The sequence below is a fragment of the Aphis gossypii genome, chromosome 3 (genome assembly GCF_020184175.1).
Source record: "Aphis gossypii isolate Hap1 chromosome 3, ASM2018417v2, whole genome shotgun sequence".
NCBI lineage: Eukaryota > Metazoa > Arthropoda > Insecta > Hemiptera > Aphididae > Aphis > Aphis gossypii.
The window spans coordinates 18,748,308-18,764,069 of record NC_065532.1 but is presented as its reverse complement, the minus strand read 5'-3'; the positions used below and the strand labels follow the sequence as shown (position 1 = coordinate 18,764,069).

The 15,762-nt window shown below is 29.1% G+C and overlaps 2 protein-coding genes across 7 annotated transcripts; one reads left to right on the top strand and one right to left on the bottom strand.

Annotated features, from left to right (window-relative positions):
- Window positions 1-413: 413 nt before the first annotated feature.
- LOC114125119 (uncharacterized) lies at window positions 414-5,570 on the top strand. The gene is made up of 6 exons (XM_027988627.2): window positions 414-744; window positions 978-1,204; window positions 2,625-2,753; window positions 2,829-2,943; window positions 4,184-4,254; window positions 4,325-5,570. The coding sequence occupies exons 2-5, from the start codon at window positions 1,010-1,012 to the stop codon at window positions 4,225-4,227; spliced, it is 483 nt and encodes a 160-aa protein (XP_027844428.1). The 5' UTR covers window positions 414-744; window positions 978-1,009; the 3' UTR covers window positions 4,228-4,254; window positions 4,325-5,570.
- LOC114125116 (solute carrier family 52, riboflavin transporter, member 3-A) lies at window positions 2,983-15,024 on the bottom strand. 6 transcript variants are annotated; one of them, XM_027988619.2, is made up of 4 exons: window positions 14,369-15,024; window positions 5,665-5,745; window positions 4,308-5,334; window positions 2,983-3,297 (listed from the first exon to the last, which is right to left on the bottom strand). In XM_027988619.2, exons 1-4 carry the CDS (start codon window positions 14,371-14,373, stop codon window positions 3,103-3,105), a joined length of 1,308 nt encoding a protein of 435 aa, XP_027844420.1. In that variant the 5' UTR covers window positions 14,374-15,024; the 3' UTR covers window positions 2,983-3,102. The 6 variants fall into 6 exon arrangements, with proteins under 6 accessions (XP_027844420.1, XP_050060829.1, XP_027844421.1 ...); XM_050204872.1 differs by lacking the exon at window positions 14,369-15,024 and adding an exon at window positions 13,272-13,395; XM_027988620.2 differs by lacking the exon at window positions 14,369-15,024 and adding an exon at window positions 12,471-12,860.
- Window positions 15,025-15,762: the final 738 nt, after the last annotated feature.

Below are 15,762 nucleotides of genomic sequence, written 5' to 3'. Positions count from 1 at the left end.
CACCATTCTATAGCCAATACATTCTGCCGAGCCTCTACTCAGAAGTAAGAATTTAAAATGACAATTAGACCATAGAAAACTAATTAAAAATTTTTAATATTCAAACATTTCATATAACAGCGTTGCCTCTCGAGTCTTGGCCGTCTTTAAGAGTCAGACGATATTACGATTAAAAAAAAATCTTTAAGGGCATAAGACTATAATATAACTAATATGAGACTTTATTATCGTGACTAACACCCGAGTGCCAGACTTTTAGAAAAGATTTAAAATACTGAGTAGTTTGATAGTTTGAATATCAACAATCGGATAGGTATTGGATAGCGTCGAACATCGATAGTAATAATTCGCACACTGATACAGTGGTATTATTCCATAGTTATAGCATAATATTGCAGCCTGAGGTAGGTATGTCAAGTATTTGAATCGTAAAAACCAAAATATGATATTATGATGATAATTTACAGTATATATTTTTAACGTGCGTGGCACACTGTCGAACAGTTTGCGAATCGAATTGATAAAGATTTATTGTTTTGTTTTTGTAAATAAGTACCAAGTAGTAAATACTGCCAAATAGTTATCGCCCAATTGGCAATTTCCATTATAGTCACTACTCGACAAATTTACGCGTTAACAGGTTACGGTGTATAATATTATACGCATCTATAAATTACAACTATTTGAAGTCGACGATTGAAACCGACGCAACCTAAACGTACGATTCTTTGACCCATTTCACTGGTAAGAACCTAGACTGCTATACCGCTTGTACTTACGCCAATATTTATCGTATAGACATTATTATAGGCATGTCAATAACTAATTATCAAATTACGTTTAATCTTACTTGTCATACCACTACTTGCAGCTTATACCTTATACATCTTTTTGTGATTAAAAACAACACAATATGTTTAATAATTATAATAGTGTTGTACAACATTTTGTATCTGATAAAACATAACAATTTTCAGATCGCTAGTGCAGGTGGTACAACACAGCGGTCATGTGTATGATACGGGACAACGATGAAAACTGTGACAGGTTTGTTTATCCGTTACACATACTGGACACTATGGAAACTATCGATCTAACAATGGACGATTTGGCTGACGATGATGACTTTGTAGAAATCACACAACGTGGTGACCTATGGAACTATCCATACAACTTATTGCCATCTACTGATGAAGAAGAACCGGTAATAGTTCTAAATATGTTACAACATAACACTGTGCATTTGAACACCATCCAAAACACATGAAATACCCAGTAGGTACGCGTTAAATGTTCACAGTTAAATTCATTCAATTTTTGTTGTTGATTTAATGCATTATAATATCACCGAGTAGGTGCATATTTGTCTGCAGTTTATTTTGATGTATTCTAATAATATTAATTTAGATGTTTATGTTTTTGTATATTCTTTTTTCCATCATCATAATATGTTTTAATTGAAGTAATAAATTTGGAATACAAAGCTTGAATTTTTAAAAATGTATCATTGTCCTTTTGAAATGTTTACCTAATACAATATGTCAATAAGTGTTATACAATAATAAATACAAAACTAGAATTAGATAGATACTTTTAATTTTCTAAATTGTTTCTACATTGTTTATTTAATTATGTATTTGGCTAATTGTTAAGTATAATTTCTACTCTTCTGGTCTTCTATCTGCTATAGAAGTAAGTCCTAGCCTATCCATTAGTGATTGCTGGTATATAATCATGTGAGGAGTGAATAATTTTTATAAAAATTATTATTGATTGAAAACTGCTTAAAAATAAAAATTCTTCCTTAGTGAAAGGAGTCTGCAGTCATTTAGGAATCCTGAGAGACCATAAAGATAGCACAAACACAGCTTTAAGAGAGCATACACATTTTAATTGTTTTGTTACTCTTATAACAAAGACAAATTTGAATACTCTACTACAAAGTACCTTGATATGAGAATGTAATTTAAGCTCAGATTTAAAAAAGAAACCTAAATCTTACTAGTTATTAGTAACCACAGCAGTACATTTACTTTTATCAAATACATATAGATAATAGTAGATCTAATCCTAGTTAATGGCCTAGATTGACATTTTTTAATTTAACACTTAAAGTTAAACCACTTGACAAGAATATCAACCCTTTTATTAAGTGTTACACAATTGATTACTGACTAAATTTTACAAATATAAGGAATTTTGTTTGGAATGACCAACTATTCATATTGTTATTAATTCAACATATTAATTTTAAATATGACTTAAGATATTATCTAATATAACATATAATAACTTATAAGCAGCTCATTACACAAGTTGCATAATTAATGTGATGCCATATATCTAATTAAAACTAAACACAGCTCCTTGTAAAGATAATATATTTTTCTGGAAAACATTATCGAGTTAGTTTTTAGCTGTCTAAGAATGTACTAAGTATAGTATATTTATTTATTAACATACGCATAGTCACATAAATGGGTACTACAAGATACTAGCCAGTTGTTTATGGCCATTTGAGATAAACTAAGACTAATCAAGAAAATTAACTACTCTAACAGAATGTGAAGTTGACAACTTATTAGAAATTATTGTTATTAAGATTGCATTTTACTAAATTTCAGGCAAGAGGCTCTATAATTCATGAGGAGGACAATAATGGAGATATTCATAATGCTGATTCAAGTAACACTCATGACTTGTCAAATGGAATAAACCAAAATGCTAACATACTGAGTGCTTCAGAAAATATTGTAAGTATTTTTTATTATTTAAAAAAAAAAATCTTTATGTAATTGTAATATTAAAAATTATGATGTATAATATAGAATATTTCGGAAACCAGTGATACTGATCATTCTAATGAAGAAAGAGAATTTGAATTGAATATACCACAAATATTGTTATCGATGTCCAGAATATCATATAATTTATACAGTCAAAGTTTGTCATTTCATGATTAATTAATCTTTTACATATGTATACTATAACATTGTTTAATTTATTAAGTATATTGTACATTTCATAAAAATATACTTTAGTTCGATACAATTATTAATCGTATAAAGGAACATTTATAATTATATTATTTAATTAAACCCCTTAACAGGGTTCATATGATTTTAACAATTGTAAAATGTTAATTAAATAAAATCCAATCAATGCTCCTGATAATGATCCAATTTGAGTGATGCAACCGTAAAGGTATAGTCCTCTGTTACCTTCATTTCTTAATACTGCAGCTATTGATAATTTGACATAAGAAGCACATCCAAAGAATAAAACCCACATAAAAACCTAGAATATAAAAAAAAAATAATAATAAGTTGATTTTTTAATAATTTAAGGTAAACATATTTTATTGTAACATTCAATTATTTAATTTATAATTCTGACTTGAAATGTTATGTATTTTTTCTAAGTAAAATTATAAAGTTGCATTGGAAATTAGTGTATACCTTATTATTTAGTTGCTTATCTAAACTTTATATTAAAATTAAAAAAAAAACTAATAATCAATGTTCATATGTATCAACACATTTAAAAATGTATTCTATTTAATTGAAAATTAACCAATTATAACATAAAAATTCACTGTAATAAAAAATTATAAAATTTTTTTTTTTTTATATAAAAATATTATATGTATATTATATTATAAAGTATGTATGTTTAAATATTTCAGATTATTTTATTAAACCATTTATTTTTTTCAAAAATAAAAATTAATTCAAAAAATTATTACAACCATTTAAATTATCCTGCAGTAAACTATACATCAGCAATTCTCAACCTGTGGTACTTGAAAAGCTCATAAATGGTACAAAAAGTAAATTATTAACATTAATATATTATATTAGTATTGTATCTTAAGTTTCGAATATGTTCCAACTTATTATAAGTATAGATAAAATATGAACTGATGAGTATAATAATTTAAAACTTTAATCTGCAAATATGGAGCCTAATATTGACGTCCTCGTTCTTTCAAAACAACTAACCATAGTCCATAATCAATAATCATAATAATAATATTAATAATTGTACAAAGGTAATACATTTTACATTTGTGAATTTAATACTTATATTAAAGTATTTATTTTTTGATAAGCAAAAAAAAAAATATGGAATCATGTATTAAAGTCATGAAAATTTAAAAAAACGTGTATGTGATACTCTACAGGTTGTAAAAAGGTTGAGAACCGCTATTGTAGACAATTTATCTAGCACCGAACATCGAGCATCAGAATATAGGTACATAATTATATTTATACATATATACATAAACGTTGTGATTTTTTACTTACGATCAAGATTGTTCCAGTGATCGAATTGCGCAATGGAGGTGACGGACTCGTAAAAGCGGTCATCAGCATGTACATTGTGGACACTACGCATATGCTACACAGCATATATATTACGGTTTTAGACGTTCGACTCGTGTAATAGGCGATGAAGCATGCCACAGGGTTTGCGATATTCGACAGGTTGGTCGCGAAATGATACGCCATGTAGCCGTATGGCAGACATGAGAACGATTGAATGCTGGGCAACAGTCCGTTGGCAAAGAACACGATCGCACCTTGTACAGCCAATAACGACACGTTCAGACTATGACTGCGGTTTTCGGTGCTCCCGACGCCGATATTCCGGCGCAGCTGGTCATCCTCCGATGGTATCCGAATTTTTTCCCTCTTGCAGGTCGGCAAGTATTCCAGGCACAGATAAGACACCGTGCTGGCGCACATTATCACGCCAATGCCGATGAAAAACGGACCGCTCGAGAAGAGCGCATCTGTAGTCGACTTAACTTCCGACGTCCGCCCATCCGGCAGCTCAACCGTCCGACAAGTGGTGGTGCCCACGCCCTGGACGATCGCGACCAAGCTTGGTACGAACCCACTGATGCCTTCACCGACCATATACGTGACCAGGTATATGTCTGGATACCGGGACAACGACGGTATGAACAGAACGGAACTAGTGCACCCGACCAGTGCCATGGTGAACGTGAGCGCACAGAGCACGACACTGTGTGGTTGGCCGAACACAACGCCCGTCACGTCGTACAACCCGGCCAACAGGAGCACGGACGTTACGCCGGAAATAAGCACGGCGATCGTCAGCGGCCTGTCGTATCGGTTTCCGTACTTCCGGCGCCAGGCACTGTACAGCAGCGGGCCCACGTTTCCGATTTGTATGGCTATCGACAAGTACGACGGCAAGTTCCAGCCTTCGGGCGCGCTTTGCACGAGCAACGGAAGCTGCGTATATAGACTGTTGACCAGTATCCAAGCACCCACGCCGAACATGCACGTCAACAGGTCCAGAAACCTGCAAATTGACAAACAAAAACAACCATTAGAAACTTGTTTAAATGTTTGAGTATGTTAAGAATATAATATTTATGTTACATATTATGATATTTAGGTACTTTTATTATACCTATTGGCTATTAATTATATAGGTATATCGTATATGATAATTATTATAGAATTTTTTTTTTATGGCCTCGGTGTCTAGTCGTACTAGCTTTTTTTAAAAGTTTAATATAAGTGACTTAATTTAAATTTTAAATTTTATTTATTCCAGTAGTTTGCAATATATTAACAAAAAACAAAAAAATAATAAAAAAATAGTTACCATTTGAAAACAATAACTTACCATTTTCTCTCCACGATAGAATTCGTTTCCAAGCTGTACACTTTCATTCGTTTATGTTTTAAATACGTATTTTCATCAGCTCTAAAAACAAACATACAGAATTCTAAATCAGTAATTTAAAAACAATAATTAATCTTATCTAATGCGAATAGAGATTTGATACTTAAAATTTATTTATTTCCCCTGCATGATTTATTGCAGTTACATGCAAGCGTATAAAGGTTCTTCTATAGGTAGTGCGCATTTTGCAGCTTTACGACAAGCTTTTTGTCGAGGGTCAAGGGAGGCCAGATTATGATTACATATTTTACGGGAAAAGTGAAATATGCATTGTGCACTATGTTCAAACATTTTGGGAAATGTAAATATTATATTTCTAATACTCTAATCTTTCTTTAATTGGTCTGTCATTGTATGATAATTTTCTAATTTGGGTGGCCAAAGGTGTATAGTTGTACCTGTAAAGCTTTATGAAAGTCAACCGGTGTAAATGCAAAAAATCTGGTCAACTCTATGTAACTCTAAGTGTCATATTATAATAATAAATAAATAACAATATAATACTATATATTACTATGTATCTAGCATTACATTTTATTAATAACTAATTGAAATAATTAAAATTTAATAGTAAATAATATTAATTTTATTTATGTCAAACCACCTTTAGACAATTATATTAATTTTTTATAGTAGGTACAATTAAATAATTGAATGGACAAAATAGATTTAAAAATTATGAAAAGATAATAATATTTGAAATGTCTATTTCAATTTTTTATGTTTATTAAAGTAATCGAGTAAGACATATTATTTTAATTTTATATTTTCAATATTTAACTTACAATTCCCAAATTTAATTGAGTAATAAATACAACACCCGGACAACGTAAACTTATTCTAATTTTGCCCTCGAAAATAGGGTACTATACACAATGCCTAACTTCCTACTTTATCTGTAATTTATAATATAATGTATATACTATATACAATGTATTATGAACTGCCAAGTAGAAATTTGATTTTTTTTTTTGTGTTTGTATCGATAATAAAATTTCAATTTCCTAATTTACATTATTAATATTATAGGTATAACGAATAATGTATACCTATAGTTAAATAAATTATAATCAATAATACATTATCTATACTGTATCCAGTTTAATTGGTAATTTAGTAATTATAACTTCGTGTGAATAGAATATTAATTTCACATTACACAGTACACATGCTAGCTATTAAAAAAATTAATTATTAGTTCTTTATTACTGTAAACTGTGTGAAATTTTACAATGTTTGATATGAATAGGCGTCGACTCTGTGATTGTGAAACGTATTAAATTTCTCATAGAATAACAAAATGCAGCCGTGTAAGGTGTAAGTATTAACAATAGCTATGCCGAACGTTTCAATAAGTCATAATATAATATGCACTCCGTCGGATATAAAACCTACCGCTGTCACTCAGCAGTCAGGACTTAGAAACATGCCATCAATATTTTTTACTCGATATATTATAAATAATACAAATAACATATAGTGGCACGCACAGCGCCTTCCCAAAACTACAAATAAATAATAATAAACTATTCTAAAATAATCTTATAGCCTATAGGTATGTGAATACTGAAATATGAAATAGTTGTACTCGTGTAGACACGTAGTAAACAGTAGTTGTTGTAGATTAGGATGACATTAGCGAATGCATTGCAGACTATAGAGACCTTAGAGACGTCTAGACTCTAGATTACGTGATCGGCTGAACTGAACTATAAAAACAATTAAAAAATTAATCAAATTGTAAGAGTGTAAGACCATATAAATCTATTATGATTTACGAAAAATTTAAAATATTATGTAGGATTAGCCAGCATTGTACCAATTTTGAAGTTAACGTCCTGGTATCTTTATATTATAAGTTTTTTAGAATAGCAAGTTAGGTTAATCATATTTATAAATCACATTTATATCTAATACTAGTCGGTGAGTTACTTCTGTTCTAAATTAAACAGTTTGGAGAGTCTAGATATAATACCTAACCAAAAATAATTTATTATGGATCACAATAAATCTATAGAAGCATTATTGGAGGTGGCAGGGCCGTAGGGGCTTGATGATAGTAAGTGTAGTTCATGCGGAACAACAATTTAAGTATTGGGGTGAATTTCAGCATTCATTGGAAAACGTCGCCCGTGGGCTATGAGTGCCTATGACTAAAATATAACCCACTTATCGTGCTTCCTACACAATATACTAGTTCTGACTAAGCGATAGTAATTATTGACGAATACGTTCATTTTTTCCTGTTTTCGGTGGAAATTGTTGTGATCACTTATCATTGCTACCTTATTGATAATTTTGTGGGTTACTCATTCCGATTTTTAACGTTAAATTGGTTTATATCTTACAAACGCGTATCAAATGGAATGCTAAGTCATCACTGCTGACCATTATGTGTGCCATGTGGTATAGGTACTACAGTCACAAAATAAATAGTACGTTAAACTATAGGATAAGTAAGATTTTTCCCTTATAAATTAAATTAATAATTATAAAAAACTGTAAACAAATTCATTCAAAACAACCCTAAAAATATGTTGTCAATCAATATCAGGTAAAAAACGTTTGTCTTATTGAGTTTGTATAAGCATTTTAAATGTATCTAAAAAATAAATATAATACATAATATGATATTAGGTATATAAGCGTATTATTATAAATACAGATTTTTTTAACCTAATTTTAGAGTTTTTTAATTTGTTCGGGTACCTACTGAAAATTACGTTTGGATTACTCTAAACTAGTTATTCTGATAAATAAAATTTATTTTATGGATTATCTATTACTAGCTTTTATCTTGGTCTTCAATAATTTTAATAAAATAAGAATAACTATTAGTTCAATATTTTTATGATATGAAATATATAAATAATATAGTATAATCACATGGATACTATAAACGAAAGTACAAATGTACAAAAAAAATACACATACCAATTTTCTATAGGTATGTCTATACTTTTTTGTGTAATGCTATAACAATTATATAACAGCTTACCTACTTAATACCTCGACATAGCTTAAAAACAATTAAGTTGTTTTATCTTGAGAATATGACTTATATTTACCTATATAGCTATATATCTATAGACTATAGAGATTAGACACACGATGGAAATAACCTAACCTAACCCGGAAAATATAAAATTTATATAAACATTATCTACGATTTTTATAAACTATTAGTGATTTAATAATGTTTAAATTCTTTAATAGAAAATAATTAAGATTCCAACGAGATTAAAACAAATAATACAATATAATAGATATTCTATGTATTTCCATTAGTTTAACATAACTATTGGCTGGTATTATACTATCTATAACAATGTAAATAATATTTCTTTAGGATTTAGAATAAACAGTCGAGCTTTAATGTTAATCGTATGAAATTAACTGATATGGCGATTTATAGTTACCGGTTTATTCAATTCACAGTTATTGCAGGAAGGTCGGGCGTGTCTCTTATATGTACCTAATACTATAATAATTATTACTGTACACTCAAAACTTAAACTGAAATATCAAAACTAAATATAATTTATTTAACTCGCGATAATCAAGTGGTTAACGATTTAGTATTTTCGCATCCCTATGACTTGTATACGAAACTGAATAACTACACTTGTAGTAATTGTCGGTTAATATGGTACGTGTAACAGCGATATTGTAAGTATATAATTTATTATATTCGATCAATCGTTCTTATCTATTCAACTGTGAAAAAAATATATATTATAAATAACTATTGTCTATATTGAACAAGCTCACTTAAAAACGATACTTAAACAACGTACGAATAAGAAAATTATTCATGCAGTCAAACAAAATGAACCATTTAATTAATTCTCCGATTAATTTGATTAATATTGCTCGAATTGAATTCTCTTGACAACGATAATACATAAAAAAAACACCAATGAACCAAATGCAATTTTTTTTAAACTTGTACACTTTCTTCGGTGACTATATCTGTCGGTGTATAGATAAATACTAGATATATACAATCGATTCGAACCGCGGTTACTATGCTTACTAAACGGGTGTGCGCGGGTTCTTCCCCCGGACCTGTATACACATACGTAATACTATATCCTAATACCCCCCCACTATATGCAATAGTTATTCATTACATTGAAATATAACATATTAAGTAGGTAGGACTTCAATTTTTATGAAAAAAAAAAAATGTTTACCGAGTAGGTTCAAGCTACTCGGTATCGTCGTTTATATTTCTATATTCGTCCTACCTTGACCGAAGATTGAGAGAAATGTAAATTGTATTATTGTAATAATATAGTATGTAAGTATACCGATCATATAAATTATAGGTACCAATAGATCGCCTACGGTTCGCTGTACTGCATCAGTATAAATATTCGTCTTGCAAACGATCCAACGGATCACGATCACTATGATATAACTCCGGATATAACAAATAGTAAAATGGCAAATATAGTGAAAGTTAAAATTTGTTTCAATGAAAACCGAATATATTTAGGGAATACTTGTTGAGTTTAAAATAATAGACTGGTGCAAATTTCATTGTTAGAGCTAAGTGTTATATGACAGTCGTATAGCAGTTGTAAATTCTATTAATTAAAATTTTAAATGATCTATATAAAAATTGTAAATTAAATCTTATTATTATTAGACTATCTACAGATAAAATTGAATAACCATTATTGAATGTTAAAGTGGCCGTATGTGCATAATATGTACCTACCATTTGTATATTATTTACCTACGTCTGTCGATTTGTAAGTGATTGTACCGTGGACTTATGATCATAAGTCTACCGGTATGAAATAATGGATAAACCAGGTTACATCCGTCTCAAATAAATTAGGAAAGATGATATTATGCATAATTATATAAGAACTACGTGTGATATTACCTTTCAAAAACGTAAAAACTATATACCTCATACTATTTAAATCTATAATATCATGCAATATAATAGGGTGGGGTGGGGCCTTTTATCGTGCTCTTCTACCGTTACAAAAATACCAAAATATAATACTCAGTAGTATAACATAATCAGTTTGACCCTATAAACCACGGGGTCTGTACAAGGGCCAAGGGGATATGCAACCAGGTCCGTCTTAAACTTTGCAGGAGCCCATGGGCACCCGGAGCTTAAGGGGCCATCTTAGTAGGCCTACACAAGTTGAATAAAAACATCAAAAGTTATTTAATATGATTACTTTAAAAACTAAAAACTATTTTACAGAATTTAGAATTATTTTTTTATAGATGGTCATATTAAATATTAATACGTTACAGCTTACAATTTAAAATTGTAATTTCAATTATTCGTGTCCCACGTAACCATAGGGTAAAGACGGAACTGTATGCAGCTAATAATTTTACCTTAGATTGGCACACAAAAACCAGCTGTCAAAAAGTATTTTATTTTCTAGGGACTCAAATAATTAATTTAATACCCAGTGATGTGGTATGCCGTTACCGTATAGAATATTTGTAAACTAAGATAACTATATATAGGTTGAGTTTTTCTTAGTGAGGTCCAGTAATCTTTTTGATATTCATTTAAATAAATAAATAAAATTATTTTATAAGCAAATTATTTAATATGTCTATACGAAAAAGAAAAAAATGCAGTGAATTAAATACTAGTGATTGTAGGCTTGTAGAAACAGAGAATTTCAACATTCACGGACTGAAGATTATGGTATAGTTATTTAAATCATTAGATGGTTTTAAAATGTAGCTTGTAGATTTTCAGTTGAGAATTATACAGAAACAAAAATTTGTTTTACTAAGAAAATAATTAGGAGAAATTGAGTATGATGGTAATTTGATCGAAAATACAGAGAATAAAATTTTGAAAGTATAGAATGATTAGAATGTTATTTCAACAAATGATTATACTTTAAAGATGGTAGCATTGGCTATTTTGTCAATTTTTTCTTCAACTTTTCATTCGAGTTAATCTTTTTGGAAATAAATTTCATTAAATTTGATTGGAAAAACCGCGGATGAATACAATGCCGCGTGTTCTTTATTAAAAATTATAAATTATAAACCGAATATATGAGAAATAGCATCAAGTGTACAAAAAAAAAAAAAAAATACATAAAACTAATAAATAAATACTAAACTATTATGTTAAATACTAGCATTACTTATATTAAATATATATTATTTATATATTTATATAACATTTTTATAATTTAATGACACGCAAAAAACAATAAAACAAAAATCATGCAATTTTTGGCACGTCATATTAGAAAAATTTGCCACTCTTCTTACAAATACTATCAATATTTTTTGTTTTTGACAAAACTGTGTATCTTTTTTTATCTTAGGAGTATTTACTTAAGTGCTAAGTACCCAATTTTTTAAATGTCCATCACTATAAAAAACAATAATTGCTTATGAACTTTAAAAATAATGTCTACATTTTATATTTGTATAGCATAAAATAAACATCAATCAATTTGTAATTTATTTAATACGTCGATGGTGTTTAACTGTTACTGTTACTGGTTAACATCAAGTCCATTAAAAGTCTTATAAATATGAAATCATAAATATTAAGGTAAGATTAAGTTTTGTTGATATAAGTTAAAATAAAAAAATTGATTGATGTCATTTTTTTCTATATCTACAAGATTTTATTACACGATTAAAGGCTTTTTACTGCATATCTAAGTGTATATTTAAATATGTCTAGGCACATTAGTGACATAGGTTTGGCAAGCATATTTTTTACATACATTTTGATTAAAATCCGTCAACATGTTAACAACCGGTAGCCGGCAGGTACCTAAGTGTGTAATACGTCTCCGTTTCTCTTCTTCGTTTATATGCCTACTGTATGAGTAATAATGCCATAATTTTCGAATCGGAGTTGGTTATATACTTATACATACATTATTGATTAAAAAACATAATATTGTATATTATATTTAAAAAACAATAAAATCAATATATTAAGTACAGCCGTCTGCGTATCGATTATGTAACATAACACAGTTGCCTGCTATAATATATCGGCTGGCGTATATACTATATAGAAACAATTGACACCAATAATTATTACTGATATAACATTTTACATATATCTATTATAAATTAATTATTATTGTTGAATACGGAGAATGACTATTACACGGAACTCACTCATCAACAATATTATATTATTTACACTCTGAACACCAAATGATATGATTGATAACACGCACCGTTTCTGATGATAACACTATCATATTTTGTACTGCCCCTCCTCTAAGTATATACATGTATATATATTAATTGAATCGCAGCTATAGCATAGAGTAAGTTGTACACGTGTAAGCACTTAGAAGTTGTACTACTTCTGTATGACTACCACCACCACAGTAAGGTTATTGAGAATTGTGACCAGCAATCGTCATTTTCGTAAATAAAACAGTTATTTTTTTAACATGAGAACCTCGAATTACGTAGTTTTAACGTCTTGCATTATAGGAAATAGGTGACTAATAAATAAACATTTTTTTTTTTATGCCATAACATAATATATTAATTATACATACCTAATATACTGGCCTATATGCCTATACTACATTATTATGCGATGAACTCATTCATATTATAAGTATTTAAGTATTTTTTCGTGATTCAAATGCATTAAAAAAAAATCCGAAAAGAAAAATACACAGTACAAAATAAAAATTATTCCTATCTGATAAAAAATAAAAATACACAGTACCTATACTTATTATGTCAAATCTATATATTGGGAGGGGATTGAATGATTGGTCAGCTGTTGACTCGTTTCTGTTCAACTTAATAATTAGATACCTGTTTAAAATTTATACAAAAAAATTTTACAAATAAATAATAATTTCGTTCCTGAACAGTGTGTTATAGAAGAGTAAATGTTTGAAATATTTTGTAAATGCATTTAAATATATTATTATGTTAAGTATATTGTATATGTATTTATGTATAAATGTTTCTTGGAAAATATTATGGTTAATACTTTTACATTGAAATGATTTATTACTTATTTGAAAAATATTTCAAAAGATGTTTACAGATATAGTGTATAGGTATAACTCTGTTCATGATGATTGACGATGATAATGTGTTTATCTATAATTATTACTCATGAAGGACAAACTATATATACATGTATATGATCTGCAATCACGTATGTAGAGAGTATAGACACTATATAGTGGACTGTACTAAATTCGCTGCCTACCAATATTTTAAATTCGGCCAGTGGACAGTGGGTAGACACTAGGCACCTATATACTTAAATATTATACACCTATTATGTTGATATGTATTGCATAACATATATATTTTGATTTAAAATGTCAGTTTGCGTGACGATGTTATATATTACACTCATATGCTGCAGTGGTACTTATAATGCGCTGTCTATGTAAATGTAATACTTCCAAAAATTAAATAAATGTAGGTAACCAAAAACGCGTTTACGATTTCAATCATCATCCCTATGGCCTATACAAATACTATTTATCGATAATAATAATTGTACGTTTAACCAAATATAATACCTATTATTTAGGTGTACAAAATATACCTAAATAATTATTAATTATTTATCATTATTACTATAATTATTATTATCGTAACGTTCACTTCTGCGTATACTTACTCCATGGTATGGTAATAATATTATGTCGTTTGGCCGGAGGTCAGTTGAAGGATTCTGTAGTATTGGTAAATCTATATTTTTAGCCAGCACACATACAATTATTTATGGTATATAAATATAAATGTGCCTGTGCGTGTGAGTATATTATAGTGACTGCAGGTTAAAAAAAAAATTACGGAATTTCGTCAAGCACCACGACTATTACAGGTACAGTAAGTTGCAACACTTACATAATTAGAAAATATATTTTATCACATATCGCGGACAAGCGTACCTATTATCTGCGTAAATGTTTAATATTATCAGACGATAATATTATTTTAACGTCGAAGGACCGCGCGTAATGACGATACGTTCCGTACGACAGACCGATCACTGTTTCACCGCGGCGATACACTGATGAGCGGTGTATACCTACGTAGCGTGCACGGCCGCGAACGTCTATTATCATATTAATATATACCTACATGACCGCGGTCCACCGCGACGACGACGACCATCGCACAAAATTTCGTTTTCAAACGGTCCGGTGCAAGTCGTGATAAACGAGAAGAAATGACTTACGGTCAACGCTTATCTGAGTTATCGCACTACACACGTGCATAGTAGTTGCAGTTGAGGCTCTGTTTCACGGTGATGACGATGCGTTGTTCCCTCGCTCGTGCCGATCTAAACCTATAAATTTTACGGCATATTATATAATAGGATGATTCATATTATAGAAGGCATGAAAACTATGGTAATTGGAAAATGTTGGTAATTTATACAAATATATAGGTATTAGGTAACAACATTTTATACAATTTATTGTAAAAATGACCGAAGTATAATATAAATTAGGTAGGTATGTATCTATTTACATATTTGTAATTTGTTGTGTATTTTTTATGCCGTTTTCTAAGAGTCTATTTTCCTTGATATAAACATTTTAGGAACTAAAAATCTACTCGTTCAAATTTTGATTTTGGTACATTAAAATTTTCAAAAAAAATTTCCACTAAATAATTTCTAGTAAAAAGGGAGTTTTATTTGAAAAACAGAAGTTAAGTCTTGAAAATTGAACCTTCTAATAATTTATTATTAATAATTAATAGTCATGTTAAGAATACTTTTCAAATGTATCTATTCAAAATACGAACTTAAAAACTTACTATCACTTGTATTAGAATACTCTTTCAAAATTGTTAAAACATAAATACAAATACTTGAAATACTTTTCTAAAAACATATTATAAATTACCTAAAACGTTAATTACAAATAAATAAATTTTAACTTATTAATAAATACTTTTATAAATACTTAAATTGAATATTTAATATACACGTATATTTTAATAGATTTAAAAATTGCAATCACTTCAACTAGGTATTATAGATATACATTTCATCATTTT

Bases quoted from the DNA above. Each gene is read 5' to 3' on its own strand.
- LOC114125116 (XM_027988619.2), bottom strand. The intron at 5,335-5,664 runs GTAAGTTATTGT...GTCAATTTGCAG, and splicing joins TCTATCGTGGAGAGAAAATG to GTTTCTGGACCTGTTGACGT. The intron at 3,298-4,307 runs GTAAGTAAAAAA...TTTATATTCTAG, and splicing joins TCACTGGAACAATCTTGATC to GTTTTTATGTGGGTTTTATT.
- LOC114125119 (XM_027988627.2), top strand. From the start codon at position 1,010: ATGTGTATGATACGGGACAACGATGAAAACTGTGACAGGTTTGTTTAT. The intron at 1,205-2,624 runs GTAATAGTTCTA...ACTAAATTTCAG, and splicing joins CTACTGATGAAGAAGAACCG to GCAAGAGGCTCTATAATTCA. The intron at 2,754-2,828 runs GTAAGTATTTTT...TGTATAATATAG, and splicing joins TGAGTGCTTCAGAAAATATT to AATATTTCGGAAACCAGTGA.